Source organism: Mesoplodon densirostris, chromosome 10 (assembly GCF_025265405.1).
Source record: "Mesoplodon densirostris isolate mMesDen1 chromosome 10, mMesDen1 primary haplotype, whole genome shotgun sequence".
NCBI lineage: Eukaryota > Metazoa > Chordata > Mammalia > Artiodactyla > Ziphiidae > Mesoplodon > Mesoplodon densirostris.
The window spans coordinates 41,053,365-41,070,358 of NC_082670.1; the positions used below are offsets into that span (position 1 = coordinate 41,053,365).

The 16,994-nt window shown below is 43.9% G+C and overlaps 1 protein-coding gene across 1 annotated transcript; it reads left to right on the forward strand.

The window, feature by feature from the left end:
• The first annotated feature begins 13,646 nt into the window (after positions 1-13,646).
• Positions 13,647-16,618, forward strand: LOC132497750 (HLA class II histocompatibility antigen, DO alpha chain). Its single transcript, XM_060111223.1, has 5 exons — positions 13,647-13,728; positions 15,108-15,356; positions 15,803-16,084; positions 16,184-16,319; positions 16,550-16,618. Exons 1-5 carry the CDS (start codon positions 13,647-13,649, stop codon positions 16,551-16,553), a joined length of 753 nt encoding a protein of 250 aa, XP_059967206.1. The 3' UTR covers positions 16,554-16,618.
• The last annotated feature ends 376 nt before the right edge of the window (positions 16,619-16,994 follow it).

The following is a 16,994-nucleotide window of genomic DNA, read 5'->3' on the forward strand; positions in this document are numbered from 1 at the left end:
AGTTTAATACAGACGTGGGAGATGCAGATTTCAGAATTCACACATGCCAATTAATTTCTGGTCTTCTTTTTTGGGATAGGGTGTTTCAAGGGCGAGGGCTTTTCCCTGATCCTAGGCAGAATTTTTCTCCCCCAATTTACTGAAAATTTTATGGTTCATTCCTTTTAATCATAAAATCAATAAGGGAAGACATAGTTTTGGGGTGCAGTTGCTTTTAAAAAAATCAGGTTTACTGAGATATATTTTACATAAAATGAAATTCATCCTCCTTAGCTGTACTGTCCTATGAGTTTTAACAAGCATATTCATTGTGTAATCACCACCACTATCAAGATAAAGGCTATTTCTACCACTCCCATAACGTTCCTCACAGGCATAATTGTTTTCAGTTCACTCCTGGTTAATGTGTCATAAGTGTAACGAACAAATTTTAATACTCTCATTGGGTTTAGGTCATCTCTTTAACTTCTGCTTTATTGGATTGTGCCTCAAGGTGAAAAAATCTACTGAGGTCATATAATAAATGAGACTTGTTGGGGCAGCCAAGGGAAAGCAAACTGGTGATGGACATAGTTTATTGATATTGAGAAGAATATATCAGCTAGATGAATACATACACGCTAATCAAGGATTGACTTAGAAAGATCTTTTAGTAAGGAAATAATATCAGGTACAGTGCTAAACACATTTTGTTTATTTTTATTTATTTACTCTTTTTAACTTTAAAAAATTTTTATTTTATTTTATTTTTGGCTGCATTGGGTCTTCGTTGCTGTGCGTGGGCTTTCTCTAGTTGCGGTGAGCCGGGGCTACTCTTCGTTGCAGTGCGCGGGCTTCTTACTGCGGGGGCTTCTCTTGTTGTGGATCACGGGCTCTAGGCGCGCGGGCTTCAGTAGTTGTGGCACACGGGCTCAGCAGTTTTGGCTCGCGGGCTCTAGAACGCAGGCTCAGTAGTTGTGGCACACGGGCTTAGTTGCTCCGTGGCATGTGGGATCTTCGCGGACCAGGGCTCGAACCCGTGTCGCCTGCATTGGCAGGCGGATTCTTAACCACTGCACCACCAAGGAAGCCCTATTTTAAAAAAATTAGATGAGTGAAATATATAGAGTACTTAGAACAATCCCTGGCATCTAGTAAGCACGATTTAAGAATTAGCTATTAAAAAAAAGAATTAGTTATTATTCTTTTAAAAAACTTTATTGATAGTTGATTTACAACATTGTGTTTGTTTCAGGTGTACAGTAAAGTGATTCAGTTGTGTATTTTTTTCAGATTAAATTCCACTCTAGGTTATTATAAGATATTGAGTATAATTCCATGTACTATACAGTAAATCCTTGTTGCTTATCTATTTTAGGTATAGTAGTTTGTATCTGTTAATTCCCTACCCCTAATTTTTCTCTCCCTCCCTCTTCCCTTTGGTAACCATAAAGTTGTTTTCTATGTCTGTGAGTGTGTTTTGCATATAGATTCATTTGTATTAGTTTTTAGATTCCGTATATAAGTGATATCATATAATATTTGTCTTTCTCTGACTTCACTAGGTATAATATTCTTTAGGTCCATCCAGGTTGCTGCAAATGGCATTCTTTTTTATTTTTTAATTAAAAATTTTTTTGTTTTACTTTTTAAACTTTTAAAAAATTGAAGTATAGTTAATTTAGTGTTGTGTTAATTTCTGCTGTACAGCAAAGTGACTCAGTTATACATATATATATATATATATATACACATTATTATTATTTTTTTTAACAGTCACTTTACTTTTTATTTTATTTTTTATTTTTGGCTCTGTGGGTCCTTGTTGCTGTGTGCAGGCTTTCTCTAGTTGCGGCGAGTGGGGCTACTCTTCGTTGCGTCGCGCGGGCTTCTCTTTGCGGTGGCTTCTCTTGTTTCAGGGCACGGGCTCTAGGCGTGCGGGCTTCAGTAGTTGTGGCACGCGGGCTCAGTAGGTGTGACGCACGGGCTTAGTTGCTCTGCGGCATGTGGGATCTTCTCGGACCAGGGCTTGAACCCATTTCCCCTGAATTGGCAAACGGATTCTTAACAACTGTGCCACCATGGAAGCCCTACACATTATTTTCTTAATATTATTTTCCATTATGGTTTGTCCCAGGACATTGAATATATTTCCCTGTGCTATAAAGTAGGACCTTATTGTCCAATATTTCATTCTTTTTTTTAATCACTGAGTAATATTTAGAATTAGCTATTTGGGGCAAGGGATAAATTGGGAGATTGGGATTGACATATACACACTACTCTAAATAAAATAGATAACTAATAAGAACCTGCTGAACAGCACAGGGAACTCTACTCAGTACTCTGTAATGGCCTATATGGGAAAAGAATCTTAAAAAAAAGAGTGGATATATGTATATGCATAACTGATTCACTTTGCTGTACACCTGAAACTAACACAACATTGTAAATCAGCTATACTTCAATAAAAATTTTAAAAAAGAATTAGCTATTATTTTTATATGGTATTTTAAATTTTTATTTATTTATTTATTTGGCTGCATTGTCTTTGTTGCTGCACGGGCTTTCTCTAGTTGTGGCGAGCGGGGGCTACTCTTCGTTGCGGTGCGCAGGCTTCTCATTGCGGTGGCTTCTCTTGTTGTGGGTCACGGGCTCTAGGCGCGTGGCTTCAGTAGTTGCAGTTCACGGGCTCTAGAGCGCATGCTCAGTAGTTGTGGCGCACCAGCTTAGTTGCTCCGCGGCATGTGGGATCTTCCCGGACCAGGGATCAAACCCATGTCCCCTGCATTGGCAGGTGGATCCTTGACCACTGTGCCACCAGGGAAGTCCCTAACTATTATTCTTAATATTGCTATAATTCACAATTAACTTCTGAGATTCACCTACCTTTGGACTGAACAAAATGAGATGTTAAAGAGTTCTGTTGGTGGGATGGATTATCTCAAGTTTCTCCAGCTATTTTATCATAATTGTTTTTTTACATACTTTGTTAGAGACTTGGCCCTGTTTCATATTTACATTTTTTGGTGGAGATGTGAAATTCCAGAGGTTCAAAGTGGGAGCTTTTCTATTTCCTGGAATTGCAGTAGTAAATTCAACATACCCACGGGCAGGTGAAATCACCATAGGAACTTTTTTGTTTCTCTGTAACCTCATTTAATGTTATCACAACTTATTCCTTTAGATACTTTCTCCTCCACATGCCCCAACAGTCAAAATAGCCCTCTTATTAGATTAGGTTTCCTAATTAAAAGTTCCTGTTGATCCTGTATCCCAAAGTTCCTAGAATTCTGCAATGTCGTCCTTTGTCCAAAGTTTTAATAGAGTGTAGTGTTTCCAGACAGATCTACTACCGTAACAGATCTGGAGGGAAGGAAATTGAAGTTATTTGTGCTGTCCTAGGAGAGGATCTGGCTTGATCTTCAGGGCAAAGCTTTTTAAACTCAAAGGGTGAATCAGAGGAGGTGTGTTGAAGTGCTTCCTTTCCTGTATGTTCTGAGAAAACATGTTCTTAAAATTTGTAAGCTCTTTGTCTTGGAGATTCCCTTTGGCTTTGTTCCCAGCACTTTTCAACTGCATGAGTTGAGGGTTTGCCAAGATTCTTTCTATGGCTGTAGCTTTTGTATCTGCTAGAATTGGACGGGTTTTGATGCTTCTTTAATCTCTTTTGTAAATGTGTTAAGTTGCTAGTGGGCCTCTTATGTTTTTGAGATTTTGCTATCCCCCAATCTAATGATCCATGACCAGAGAAGACTCTTTATCTCTACCTTCCCTGGTTTCTCAAATTCTATTTTTTAAAAAATATTTATTTATTTATTATTTATTTTGGCTGCACCAGGTCTTAGCTGCGTCACGCAGGATCTTCGTTGACACATGTGGGATCTTTAGTTGCAGCATGCGGAATCTTTAGTTGCAGCATGCAAACTTTTAGTTGCGGCATGCATGTGGGGTCTAGTTCCCTGACCAGGGATCAAACCGGGACACGCTGCATTGGGAGTGTGGAGTCTTAGCCACTGGACCACCAGGGAAGTACCTGAAATTCTTTTTCATTTTTCAGTTTTCTAGCAGCTTATCCTACAGCCTCCAGTAAAGGCTACTAAGAGAGGGCCTACATTTTTTTAAGAGAAAGATTGTAAACTCTACTTTGCCTGTCCAATATGGTAGCCACTAGTCACATATGGCTATAATTTAAATTTAACTAGTTTAGAATTAAATGAAAATTTCAGCCCATTGGTTGCACCAGCCAGTGGCATTTTCAGTGCTCAAGAGTACATGTGGCTAGTGGCTGCTCTATTGGGCAGCTCAGATATAAACATTTCCATCAAAGCAGAAAGTTCGAATGGGCAGGGCTGCTCTAGATGTTCTCTGATGAGCACACTCACTTTACAGATACTATGACTCTCTACCTCTGTAGACCTTCTCCTTTCTAAAGTTAATTTTGAAGAGTTGTCTTCTGTTGGTATATTTCTTTATATTCAGTTATTTAACAAAAATATAAATATTGCAACAGAGCAATGATTAGTATATTTTCATGGCTGCTGTCTGAGGTACAGCCAAACTGCAGAAGTGCTGGTGCTGCCAAAGCCTCTACATTTGGCCATATTTATCCCGACTTTTTTTTTTTTTTTTTAAACTTTTGGCTGTGTTGGGTCTTCGTTGCGGCGAGCAGGGTCTACTCTTTGTTGCGGTGCGCGGGCTTCTCATTGCGGTGGCTTCTCTTGTTGCAGAGCACGGGCTCTAGGGCAGGTGGGCTTCAGTAGTTGTGGCGCACGGGGTTAGTTGCTCCGCGGCATGTGGGATCTTCCCAGACCAGGGCTCGAACCGCGTCCACTGAATTGGTAGGCGGATTCTTAACCACTGCGCCACCAGGGAAGTCCCACTCCAACATTCTTTACAAAAAAGTTAGAGAAAAGGTTACACATATAAAAGTCAGGGTAGGGACTTCCCTGGTGGCGCAGTGGTTAAGAATCCGCCTACCAATTCAGCGGACGCGGTTCGAGCCCTGGTCTGGGAAGATCCCACATGCCGCGGAGCAACTAACCCCGTGCGCCACAACTACGGAGCCTGCGCTCTAGAGCCTGCAAGCCACAACTACTGAAGCTGCGCGCCTAGAGCCGGTGCTCTGCAACAAGAGAAGCCACCACAACGAATAGTAGCCCCTGCTCACCGCAACTAGATAAAGCCTGCGCGCAGCAACGAAGACCCAACGCAGTCAAATAAATAAAAAATTTAAAAATGTATATATATTTAAAAAAATGTTGGAGTATTCCAACAAATTGTTCACAAATCCCATGATTTCTTGTTCCAAGGCTAAATCCCACTGTTGGCCACTAGATGGAGATGGGAGCCTATTGAACATTCTCTAGCTTTACAGAACATGTAAAATTCAGATTCTTGGCAATGGATAATCTGACTTTTCCCTCAAAAATCTTAGACTATTTCTCATAAAAATTAGCCCACAGTTTTATTTATTTATTTTAAAGTTTTATGTTTATTTATTTATTTATTTATTTATTTATTTTTTTAAAATATACTTTTTATATTAGAATATATTAAGATTCATGGAAAAGTTGCTAAGATAGCACAGTTCCCAAATATCCTGTACCCAGTTCTTCCTATTACTATATCTTACATTATATGATCCATTTGTCACAATTAATGAACCAGTACTGGTATAATATTATTAACCATAATCATACTTTTTTTTTTTTTTTTTTTTACAAATTTAATCAGTTATACATATACATATGTTCCCATATCCCCTCCCTTTTGCGTCTCCCTCCCACCCTCCCTATCCCACCCCTCCAGGCGGTCACAGAGAACCGAGCTGATCTCCCTGTGCTATGCGGCTGCTTCCCACTAGCTATCTACCTTACGTTTGGTAGTGTATATATGTCCATGCCGCTCTTTCACTTTGTCACAGCTTACCCTTCCCCCTCCCCCTATCCTCAAGTCCATGCTCTAGTAGGTCTGTGTCTTTATTCCTGTCTTACCCCTATGTTCTTGATGACATTTTTTTCTTAAATTCCATATATATGTGTCAGCATACAGTATTTGTCTTTCTCTTTCTGACTTACTTCACTCTGTATGACAGACTCTAGGTCCATCCACCTCTTTACAAATAGCTCAATTTCATTTCTTTTTATGGCTGAGTAATATTCCATTGTATATATGTGCCACATCTTCTTTATCCATTCATCCGATGATGGACACTTAGGTTGTTTCCATCTCCGGGCTATTGTAAATAGGGCTGCTATGAACATTTTGGTACATGTCTCTTTTTGAATTATGGTTTTCTCAGGGTATATGCCCAGTAGTGGGATTGCTGGGTCATATGGTAGTTCTATTTGTAGTTTTTTAAGGAACCTCCATACCGTTCTCCATAGTGGCTGTACCAATTCACATTCCCACCAGCAGTGCAAGAGTGTTCCCTTTTTTCCACACCCTCTCCAGCATTTATTGTTTCTAGATTTTTTGATGATGGCCATTCTGACTGGTGTGAGATGATATCTCATTGTAGTTTTGATTTGCATTTCTCTAATGAGTAAAGATGTTGAGCATCCTTTCATGTGTTTGTTGGCTGTCTGTATATCTTCTGTGGAGAAATGTCTATTTAGGTCTTCTGCCCATTTTTGGATTGGGTTGTTTGTTTTTTTGCTATTGAGCTGCATGAGCTGCTTATAAATTTTGGAGATTAATCCTTTGTCAGTTGCTTCATTTGCAAATATTTTCTCCCATTCTGAGGGTTGTCTTTTCGTCTTGTTTATGGTTTCCTTTGCTGTGCAAAAGCTCTTAAGTTTCATTAGGTCCCATGTGTTTATTTTTGTCTTTATTTCCATTTCTCTAGGAGGTGGGTCAAAAAGGATCTTGCTGTGATTTATGTCATAGAGTGTTCTGCCTATGTTTTCCTCTAGGAGTTTGATAGTGTCTGGCCTTACATTTAGGTCTTTAATCCATTTTGAGCTAATTTTTGTGTATGGTGTTAGGGAGTGATCTAATCTCATACTTTTACATGTCCCTGTCCAATTTTCCCAGCACCACTTATTGAAGAGACTGTCCTTTCTCCACTGTACATTCCTGCCTCCTTTATCAAAGATAAGGTGACCATATGTCCGTGGGTTTATCTCTGGGCTTTCTATCCTGTTCCATTGATCTATCTTTCTGTTTTTGTGCCAGTACCATACTGTCTTGATTACTGTAGCTTTGTAGTATAGTCTGAAGTCAGGGAGCCTGATTCCTCCAGCTCCATTTTTCGTTCTCAAGATTGCTTTGGCTATTCGGGGTCTTTTGTGTTTCCATACAAATTGTGAAATTTTTTGTTCTAGTTCTGTGAAAAATGCCATTGGTAGTTTGATAGGAATTGCACTGAATCTGTAGATTGCTTTGGGTAATAGAGTCATTTTCACAATGTCGATTCATCCAATCCAAGAACATGGTACATCTCTCCATCTATTTGTATCATCTTTAATTTCTTTCATCAGTGTCTTATAATTTTCTGCATACAGGTCTTTTGTCTCCTTAGGTAGGTTTATTCCTAGATATTTTATTCTTTTTGTTGCAATGGTAAATGGGAGTATTTCCTTGATTTCACTTTCAGATTTTTCATCATTAGTATATAGGAATGCCAGAGATTTCTGTGCATTAATTTTGTATCCTGCAACTTTACCAAATTCATTGATTAGCTCTAGTAGTTTTCTGGTAGCATCTTTAGGATTCTCTATGTATAGTATCATGTCATCTGCAAACAGTGACAGCTTTACTTCTTCTTTTCCCATTTGGATTCCTTTTATTTCCTTTTCTTCTCTGATTGCTGTGGCTAAAACTTCCAAAACTATGTTGAATAAGAGTGGTGAGAGTGGGCAACCTTGTCTTGTTCCTGATCTTAGTGGAAATGGTTTCAGTTTTTCACCATTGAGGACGATGCTGGCTGTGGGTTTGTCATATATGGCCTTTATTATGTTGAGGAAAGTTCCCTCTATGCCTACTTTCTGCAGGGTTTTTATCATAAATGGGTGTTGAATTTTGTCAAAAGCTTTCTCTGCATCTATTGAGATGATCATATGGTTTTTCTCCTTCAGTTTGTTAATATGGTGTATCACATTGATTGATTTGCGTATATTGAAGAATCCTTGCATTCCTGGAATAAACCCCACTTGATCATGGTGTATGATCCTTTTAATGTGCTGTTGGATTCTGTTTGCTAGTATTTTGTTGAGGATTTTTGCATCTATGTTCATCAGTGATATTGGCCTGTAGTTTTCTTTCTTTGTGACATCCTTGTCTGGTTTTGGTATCAAGGTGATGGTGGCCTCGTAGAATGAGTTTGGGAGTGTTCCTCCCTCTGCTATATTTTGGAAGAGTTTGAGAAGGATAGGTGTTAGCTCTTCTCTAAATGCTTGATAGAATTCGCCTGTGAAGCCATCTGGTCCTGGGCTTTTGTTTGTTGGAAGATTTTTAATCACAGTTTCAATTTCAGTGCTTGTGATTGGTCTGTTCATATTTTCTATTTCTTCCTGATTCAGTCTTGGCAGGTTGTGCATTTCTAAGAATTTGTCCATTTCTTCCAGGTTGTCCATTTTATTGGCATAGAGTTGCTTATAGTAATCTCTCATGATCTTTTGTATTTCTGCAGTGTCAGTTGTTACTTCTCCTTTTTCATTTCTAATTCTATTGATTTGAGTCTTCTCCCTTTTTTTCTTGATGAGTCTGGCTAATGGTTTATCAATTTTGTTTATCTTCTCAAAGAACCAGCTTTTAGTTTTATTGATCTTTGCTGTCGTTTCCTTCATTTCTTTTTCATTTATTTCTGATCTGATTTTTATGATTTCTTTCCTTCTGCTAACTTTGGAATGTTTTTGTTCTTCTTTCTCTAATTGCTTTAGGTGCAAGGTTAGGTTGTTTATTCGAGATATTTCCTGTTTCTTAAGGTGGGATTGTATTGCCATAAACTTCCCTCTTAGAACTGCTTTTGCTGCATCCCATAGGTTTTGGGTCGTCGTGTCTCCATTGTCATTTGTTTCTAGGTATTTTTTAATTTCCTCTTTGATTTCTTCAGTGATCACTTCGTTATTAAGTAGTGTATTGTTTAGCCTCCATGTGTTTGTATGTTTTACAGCTCTTTTCCTGTAATTGATATCTAGTCTCATAGCATTGTGGTCGGAAAAGATACTTGATACAATTTCAATTTTCTTAAATTTACCAAGGCTTGATTTGTGACCCAAGATATGATCTATCCTGGAGAATGTTCCATGAGCACTTGAGAAAAATGTGTATTCTGTTGTTTTAGGATGGAATGTCCTATAAATATCAATTAAGTCCATCTTGTTTAATGTATCATTTAAAGTTTGTGTTTCCTTATTTATTTTCATTTTGGATGACCTGTCCATTGGTGAAAGTGGAGTGTTAAAGTCCCCTACTATGATTGTGTTACTGTCGATTTCTCCTTTTATGGCTGTTAATATTTCCCTTATGTATTGAGGTGCTCCTATGTTTGGTGCATAAATATTTACAATTGTTATATCTTCTTCTTGGATTGATCCCTTGATCATTATGTAGTGTCCTTCTTTGTCTCTTCTAGTAGTCTTTATTTTAAAGTCTATTTTGTCTGATATGAGAATTGCTACTCCAGCTTTCTTTTGGTTTCCATTTGCATGGAATATCTTTTTCCATCCCCTTACTTTCAGTCTGTATGTGTCTCTAGGTCTGAAGTGGGTCTCTTGTAGACAGCATATATATGGGTCTTGTTTTTGTATCCATTCAGCCAGTCTGTGTCTTTTGGTGGGAGCATTTAGTCCATTTACATTTAAGGTAATTATTGATATGTATGTTCCTATTCCCATTTTCTTGTTTTGGGTTCGTTATTGTAGTTCTTTTCCTTCTGTTGTGTTTCTTGCCTAGAGAAGTTCCTTTAGCATTTGTTGTAAAGCTGGTTTGGTGGTGCTGAACTCTCTCAGCTTTTGCTTGTCTGTAAACGTTTTAATTTCTCCATCAAATCTGAATGAGATCCTTGCTGGGTAGAGTAATCTTGGTTGCAGGTTTTTCTCCTTCATCACTTTAAGTATGTCCTGCCACTCCCTTCTGGCTTGTAGAGTTTCTGCTGAGAGATCAGCTGTTATCCTGATGGGGATTCCCTTGTGTGTTATTTGTTGTTTTTGCCTTGCTGCTTTTAATATGATTTCTTTGTGTTTAATTTTTGACAGTTTGATTAATATGTGTCTTGGTGTATTTCTCCTTGGATTTATTCTGTATGGGACTCTCTGTGCCTCCTGGACTTGATTAACTATTTCCTTTCCCATATTAGGGAAGTTTTCAACTATAATCTCTTCAAATATTTTCTCAGTCCCTTTCTTTTTCTCTTCTTCTTCTGGAACCCCTATAATTCGAATGTTGGTGCGTTTAATGTTGTCCCAGAGGTCTCTGAGACTGTCCTCTGTTCTTTTCATTCTTTTTTCTTTATTTTGCTGTGCAGCAGTTATTTCCACTATTTTATCTTCCACCTCACTTATCCGTTCTTCTGCCTCAGTTATTCTGCTATTGATCCCATCTAGAGTATTTTTTATTTCATTTATTGTGTTTTTAATCGATGCTTGATTCGTCTTTAGTTCTTCTAGGTCCTTGTTAACTGTTTCTTGCATTTTGTCTATTCTATTTCCAAGATTTTGGATCATCTTTACCATCATTATTCTGAATTCTTTTTCAGATAGAGTGCCTATTACCTCTTCATTTGTTAGGTCTGGTGGGTTTTTATCTTGCTCCTTCTCCTGCTGTGTGTTTTTCTGTCTTCTCATTTTGCTTATGTTACTGTGTTTGGGGTCTCCTTTTTGCAGGCTGCAGGTTCGTAGTTCCCGTTGTTTTTGGTGTCTGTCCCCAGTGGCTAAGGTTGGTTTAGTGGGTTGTGTAGGCTTCTTGGTGGAGGGGACTACTGCCTGTGTTCTGGTGGATGAGGCTGGATCTTGTCTTTCTGGTGGGCAGGTCCACGTCTGGTGGTGTGTTTTGGGGTGTTTGCGGACTTTTTATGATTTGAGGCAGCCTCTCTGCTAATGGGTGGCGTTGTGTTCCTGTCTTGCTAGTTGTTTGGCAAAGGGTGTCCAGCACTGTAGCTTGCTGGTCGTTGAGTGAAGCTGGGTGCTGGTGTTGAGATGGAGATCTCTGGAAGATTTTCGCCATTTGATATTATGTGGAGCTGGGAGGTCTCTTGTGGACCAGTGTCCTGAAGTTCGCTCTCCCACCTCAGAGACACAGCACTGACTCCTGGCTACTCAATTTGGGATGATTTGTTGTCTATTCATGTATTCCACAGATGCAGGGTACATGAAGTTGATTGTGGAGCTTTAATCCGCTGCTTCTGAGGCTGCTGGGAGAGGTTTCCCTTTCTCTTCTTTGTTCTCACAGCTCCTGGGTCTCAGCTTTGGATTTGGCCCCGCCTCTGCGTGTAGGTCGCCGGAGGGCGTCTGTTCTTCGCTCAGACAGGACAGGGTTAAAGGAGCAGCCTCTTCGGGGACTCTGGCTCACTCAGGCCGGGCGGGAGGGAGGGGCACGGAGTGCGGGGCGAGCCTGCAGCGGCAGAGGTCGGCGTGACGTTGCACCAGCCCGAGGCGCGCCGTGCGTTCTCCCAGGGAAGCCGCCCCTGGATCCCGGGACCCCGGCAGTGGCAGGCTGCACAGGCTCCCGGAAGGGCGGTGTGGACAGTGACCTGCGCTCGCACACAGGCTTCTTGGCGGCGGCAGCAGCAGCCCCAGCGTCCCACGCCCGTCTCTGGGCTCCGCGCTTTCAGCCGCGACTCGCGCCCGTCTCTGGAGCTCCTTTACGCGGCGCTCTTAATCCCCTCTCCTCGCGCACCAGGAAACCAAGAGGGAAGAAAAAGTCTCCTGCCTCTTCGGCAGCTCCAGAGTTTTCCCGGACTCCCTCCCGGCTAGCTGTGGCACATCAGCCCCCTTCAGGCTGAGTTCTCGCCGCCAGCCCCAGTCCTCTCCCTGCGCTCTGACCGAAGCCCGAGCCTCAGCTCCAGCGCCGCCCGCCTCGGCGGGGGAGCAGACAAGCCTCTCGGGCTGGTGAGTGCCGCTCGGCACCGCTCCTCTGTGCGGGAATCTCTCTGCTTTGCCCTACCCAGGTATGTGGGGAGTTTCTTGCCTTTTGGGAGGTCTGGGGTCTTCTGCCAGCGTTCAGTAGGTGTTCTGTAGGAGTTGTTCCACGTGTAGCTGTATTTCTGGTGTATCTCTATTTATTTATTTTTAAAATTTTATTATTATTTTTTACTTTTTATTTATTTATTTATGTATTTACTATTATTATTATTTTGGCCACATCGCGCGGCATGTGGGATCTTAGTTCTCTGACCAGGGATCAAACCTGTGCCCCCTGCATTGGGACCACAGAGTCTTAACCACTGGACAGCCAGGGAAGACCCTAATTTTATTATTTTTTATTGAAGTATAGTTGATTTACAATGTTGTGTTAATCTCTGCTGTACAGCAAAGTGATTCAGCTATACATATATATATTCTTTTTCATATTCTTTTCCATTATGGCTTATCCAAAATATTGAATATAGTTCCCTGTGCTCTACAGTAGGACCTGGTTGTTTATCCATCCTATAGATAATAGTTTACATCTGCCCATCCCAGACTCCCAGTCCTTCCCTCTCCCAGCCACAGTTTTCGTTTCCTATAGTTGTCCAGTAAAACAGGGAAAGGAAAGAAGTACTAAATCATTTACCTTCCATGTTTCCTTGTGACAACCCTCTACCCCCACGAGGTCAAGCTTCAAAACCTGATGTGATGGTTAGAATCCTGAGTTAACTTACAGCTTAATGACTGCAGTCTGATAACACCTCATTAGGAGGAATTCTTGGCCAAACAGAAAGTCAGGGAGACCATCTCCTTCTTTTTTTTTTTTTTTTTTTTTTTTGTGGTATGCGGACCTCTCACTGTTGTGGCCTCTCCCGTTGTGGAGCACAGGCTCCGGACGCACAGGCTCAGCAGCCATGGCTCACGGGCCCAGCCGCTCCGCGGCGGCACGTGGGATCTTCCCGGACCGGGGCACAAACCCGTGTCCTCTGCATCGGCAGGCGGACTCTCAACCACTGCGCCACCAGGGAAGCCCTTTCCTTCTTTTTTGGCCATGCCATGTGGTATGCAGGATCTTAGTTCCCCGACCAGGGATTGAACCCATGTCCCCTGAAGTGGAAGCGTAGAGTCCTAACCACTGGACCGCCAAGGAATCCCCAAATTTATTTTATTTTTTAACTCCAAATTGGTCCACAGAAACGTATAGGACGAGTAGGAGTCCCTACACCATGGATTAAGATAGAGGATTTGTTTGAGCTCAGCTGTGCAGTGCTCTGATGGCCTTTTCTCTCCCTTTACAGGATTCCTTCTTGGAGGATGTAGAAACAGTTAATCTAAGCCCTTCCCATCCCTTTGACTTCCTGTGGACCAAGCCTCCCTGGTGCTCGTGGGCCCAATGAATTCTTCCATCTTCTCACCCAGGCTCTTTCCTCTACTTCTTGCCCCAGCAACAGCTACACTAACTCAGAGAATTTCTCTGATTGGCTGAATACAGCAGGGGGCTCCCCCATTCTAAAATGTTTCATCCTCTTTACCTTCTCCCTCTTCCTTTACCCTCCACACCGACTGGGACTTATTTGGTTAAAGCTCCAGGGGACAATGGTCCTCCGTGGGGGGCTGGTCCTGGGACTCCACACCTTGATGACCCTCCTGAGCCCCCAGGAAGCTGGGGCCATCAAGGGTGAGTACAGAGGGTGCTGGGTGAGGAGAGGAGATTGAGGGCGTGGGGTTACACGCCAGATGGTACAGAGAGTGAACAGTTCCTTTCCTCTGGTTTATGGGCAACTTCTTTTACCCGCATCCCTCTCACCTCTATCAGGTCTGTCCTGGACCTAAAATACAGGTGCAGCTCAGCCCAGCATCACATTCAGGTGCCTCCTCATTCCTCCCTCCTCTCTGAGACCCAAACCTCCGTCCTACTGCTGGCCAGCATCCTGATTTCTGTACCACTTCCTGGCTTCGGGCGAGCCCATTTTCTATTGCTGTATTTATCACCAGGGCAATAGGTAGCTGTTTATCTGTCTTTATCCTGCTCTAGACTTGAGTTCCTTGTGTGCGGGGTCCACAGCTGGTTTGTCTGTATTTCCTTGGGGCCTGGTATCGTGCTGGGCACATGGTGGTTTCTCACGATTATTGCACAAATAATTTCATAGAATTATAAAAGCATCTTATCAACGAACACCTAACTTCCAATTTCTAGAAAATTGAGCCTCAGTCATGGAAAGACTCACATTTGTGCATAATGCTCTGAGACAGAAGAGTTGGGACATGAACCCTGAACTTCTGACTCCTTTTCCACTGCTCTTTGCAATACCTTGGGCTGCCTTTTTTTTTTTGTGGTACGCGGGCCTCTCACTGTTGTGGCCTCTCCCGCTGCGGAGAACAGGCTCCGGACGTGTAGGCTCAGCGGCCGTGGCTCACGGGCCCAGCCGCTCCGCGGCATGTGGGATCTTCCCAGACCGGGGCACGAACCCGTGTCCCCTGCATCGGCAGGCAGACTCTCAACCACTGCGCCACCAGGGAAGCCCCTGGGCTGCCTTTTTCTATCCCTTCAGTCTCTGGTCACAAATCTTAATTCTTACTCCTGCCTGCTATCACCTGTTTTCCCTCACATCCACTTACACTGCATCTCTGTGCCCAAAGCTCCATGGATGCTCTTAACCTTACTTATTTTCTCCTCATCCCACCCCTACTCACCTGTCATCTCACACACAGGACCTGGTAGCACAGCTAGAGCAGACCATCAGAGCCAAGATTTAACTCTGGGGATCCCAAGCCTGAGTTTAGGCAACCTCTCCTCTTCCCAACCCCGTATGCCAGGCTGCACCCATGTCTCTGTGCTGGCCAGTGTGCAGGGGATGTCCCCATGCCCTCCATCCTCTCCCTTCCATCCCTTGGCAACCCTTCTACTCTCCAAGGACCAGCTCAGCATCAGAATGGGACTCTGCCCCCACACAGAACCAAGGATGGGGCACAGCTCAGAGACTCAATACATCACATCTGATGGATGAGATTGATACCTTTTCTTTTCTCCCCCAACCCTGAACTCACCCAATACAGCTGACCACATGGGCTCCTACGGACCAGCCTTTTACCAGTCCTATGATGGCTCGGGTCAGTTCACCCATGATTTCGATGGAGAGCAGCTGTTCTCTGTGGACCTGAAGAAGAGGGAGGCTGTGTGGCGTCTGCCTGAATTTGACAACTTCGCCTACTTTGACCCGCAGAGTGGGCTGGCCAGTATCACGATGATCAAAGCGCATCTGGACGTCTTGGTGGAGCGCTCGAACCGTACCAGAGCCACCAACGGTACCAGGCCTTTCCTCTGTGCCCCCCTCTACCAAGCCCCTGGCAGGCAGGGGAGGCCCAGAGAAGCCTCCTCCCCCCACCCCCCACAGGCCTCTATTGACTCCTGGGCTCCACTCTCAGAATCTGAGACTGTTGTGCTCAGGCCCTTTCCTTCCCAGGAGGTGCTAGATCTTCTCAGATTCCTTCAGCAACCTCTTCCTCTTGAGAAATGACCCCTCCTGCTGGACTCCCCATCAGGGACCTGGCAGATACAGGACCCCCTGGGGCCCCCTCTGCCCTCCACAATCTCTCATCCCTCTGTCCCCCTGCTTCTGTCCTGGTGTCACCATCCTAGACCATTCCCTGCTCTCGGAAAGCTAATAGGAGGAAACACCCTTCAATCCCAGCCCTGATAAGGCCCAGCTGGAGGGCTGAGCCTGTGGGATTCAGGGCCTGGTTCCTCCTAGTGTCCCCAAGAGTGACTGTACTGCCCAAGTCTCACGTGGAGCTGGGCCAGCCCAACGTCCTCATCTGCGTCGTGGAGAACATCTTCCCCCCTGTCATCAATATCACCTGGCTGCGCAACGGTCAGACCATCACCGAGGGGGTGGCCCAGGCCAGCTTCTATGCCCAGCCCGACCATCTGTTCCGGAAGTTCCACTACTTGCCCTTCGTGCCCTCGGTGGACGACTTCTATGACTGCAAGGTGGAGCACTGGGGCCTGGACAAGCCGCTCTTTAAGCACTGGGGTATGAAACCCCCTCCCCAGAACCCCCCTTCTCACACCCGTGTGTCCTTCACTCTGGAATCCCTTTGCCCGACCCCCTGACCCTCCCCTTCTCTCCCAGAGCCCCAGGTGCCTACCCTGCTGCCTGACACCACAGAGACCCTGGTCTACTCCCTCGGCCTGGCCCTTGGCCTGGCCGGCTTCCTCGTGGGCGTCACCCTCATCATCACAGGCACATGCCTGTCCAGCACCCCCAGGTGCGCAGGACTCGGGAGTATGGTGGGGAGGAAAGCAGATGACTCTGCACGGGACGAGGGTGGAGGATGAGAGATTCTGTGAGGAGGGGTGGGGTCAGGGACGAGTGGTAGGCAGGGAATAGAAGAGAAGAGGTGAGGCGAGGGTGTCAGGTTTGGGGGAGGTGGGCAGAGATGGGATCCCAGAAGTGTGAGCTGGGACAACATTGGTCATATGGTTTTTGCTACTTTAGGTAATGGCCCTTCTGAGAGAAACAAGTAGGGGAGACACCCTACGGCTTCCTGGCAAGTGTCTGACAGCCCTTGAATGCTCAGTGCCAGAGTCTACCACATTCATCCCCACCGTGCTGACTTTGAATGGGATCAACCTCTGTCCTATAGGTCTTCTCCTTTTTGGCTCCTGTACTCATGGCAGGGATTTGTGGGGCACCAAGGAGTTCCCTTTCCCACCCCCAAAACACACAGACACACACACACTTTCTCGCTCTACCCAAAGCCCTGGCTAGCAGCAGTAAAATTTTAAACAGTGTTTGCACTATATGCATTTTACCAGGTCTTGGCCAATTCTTTCAGGGTGTAAGGGATGCTGGGATCTGGAAGTGGGAACTTCTGGGGAAGACTACTGAGCGTGACCACCTGCTACTGGGGATTGACAATCATTCCCGGGCCAGTCTAGCT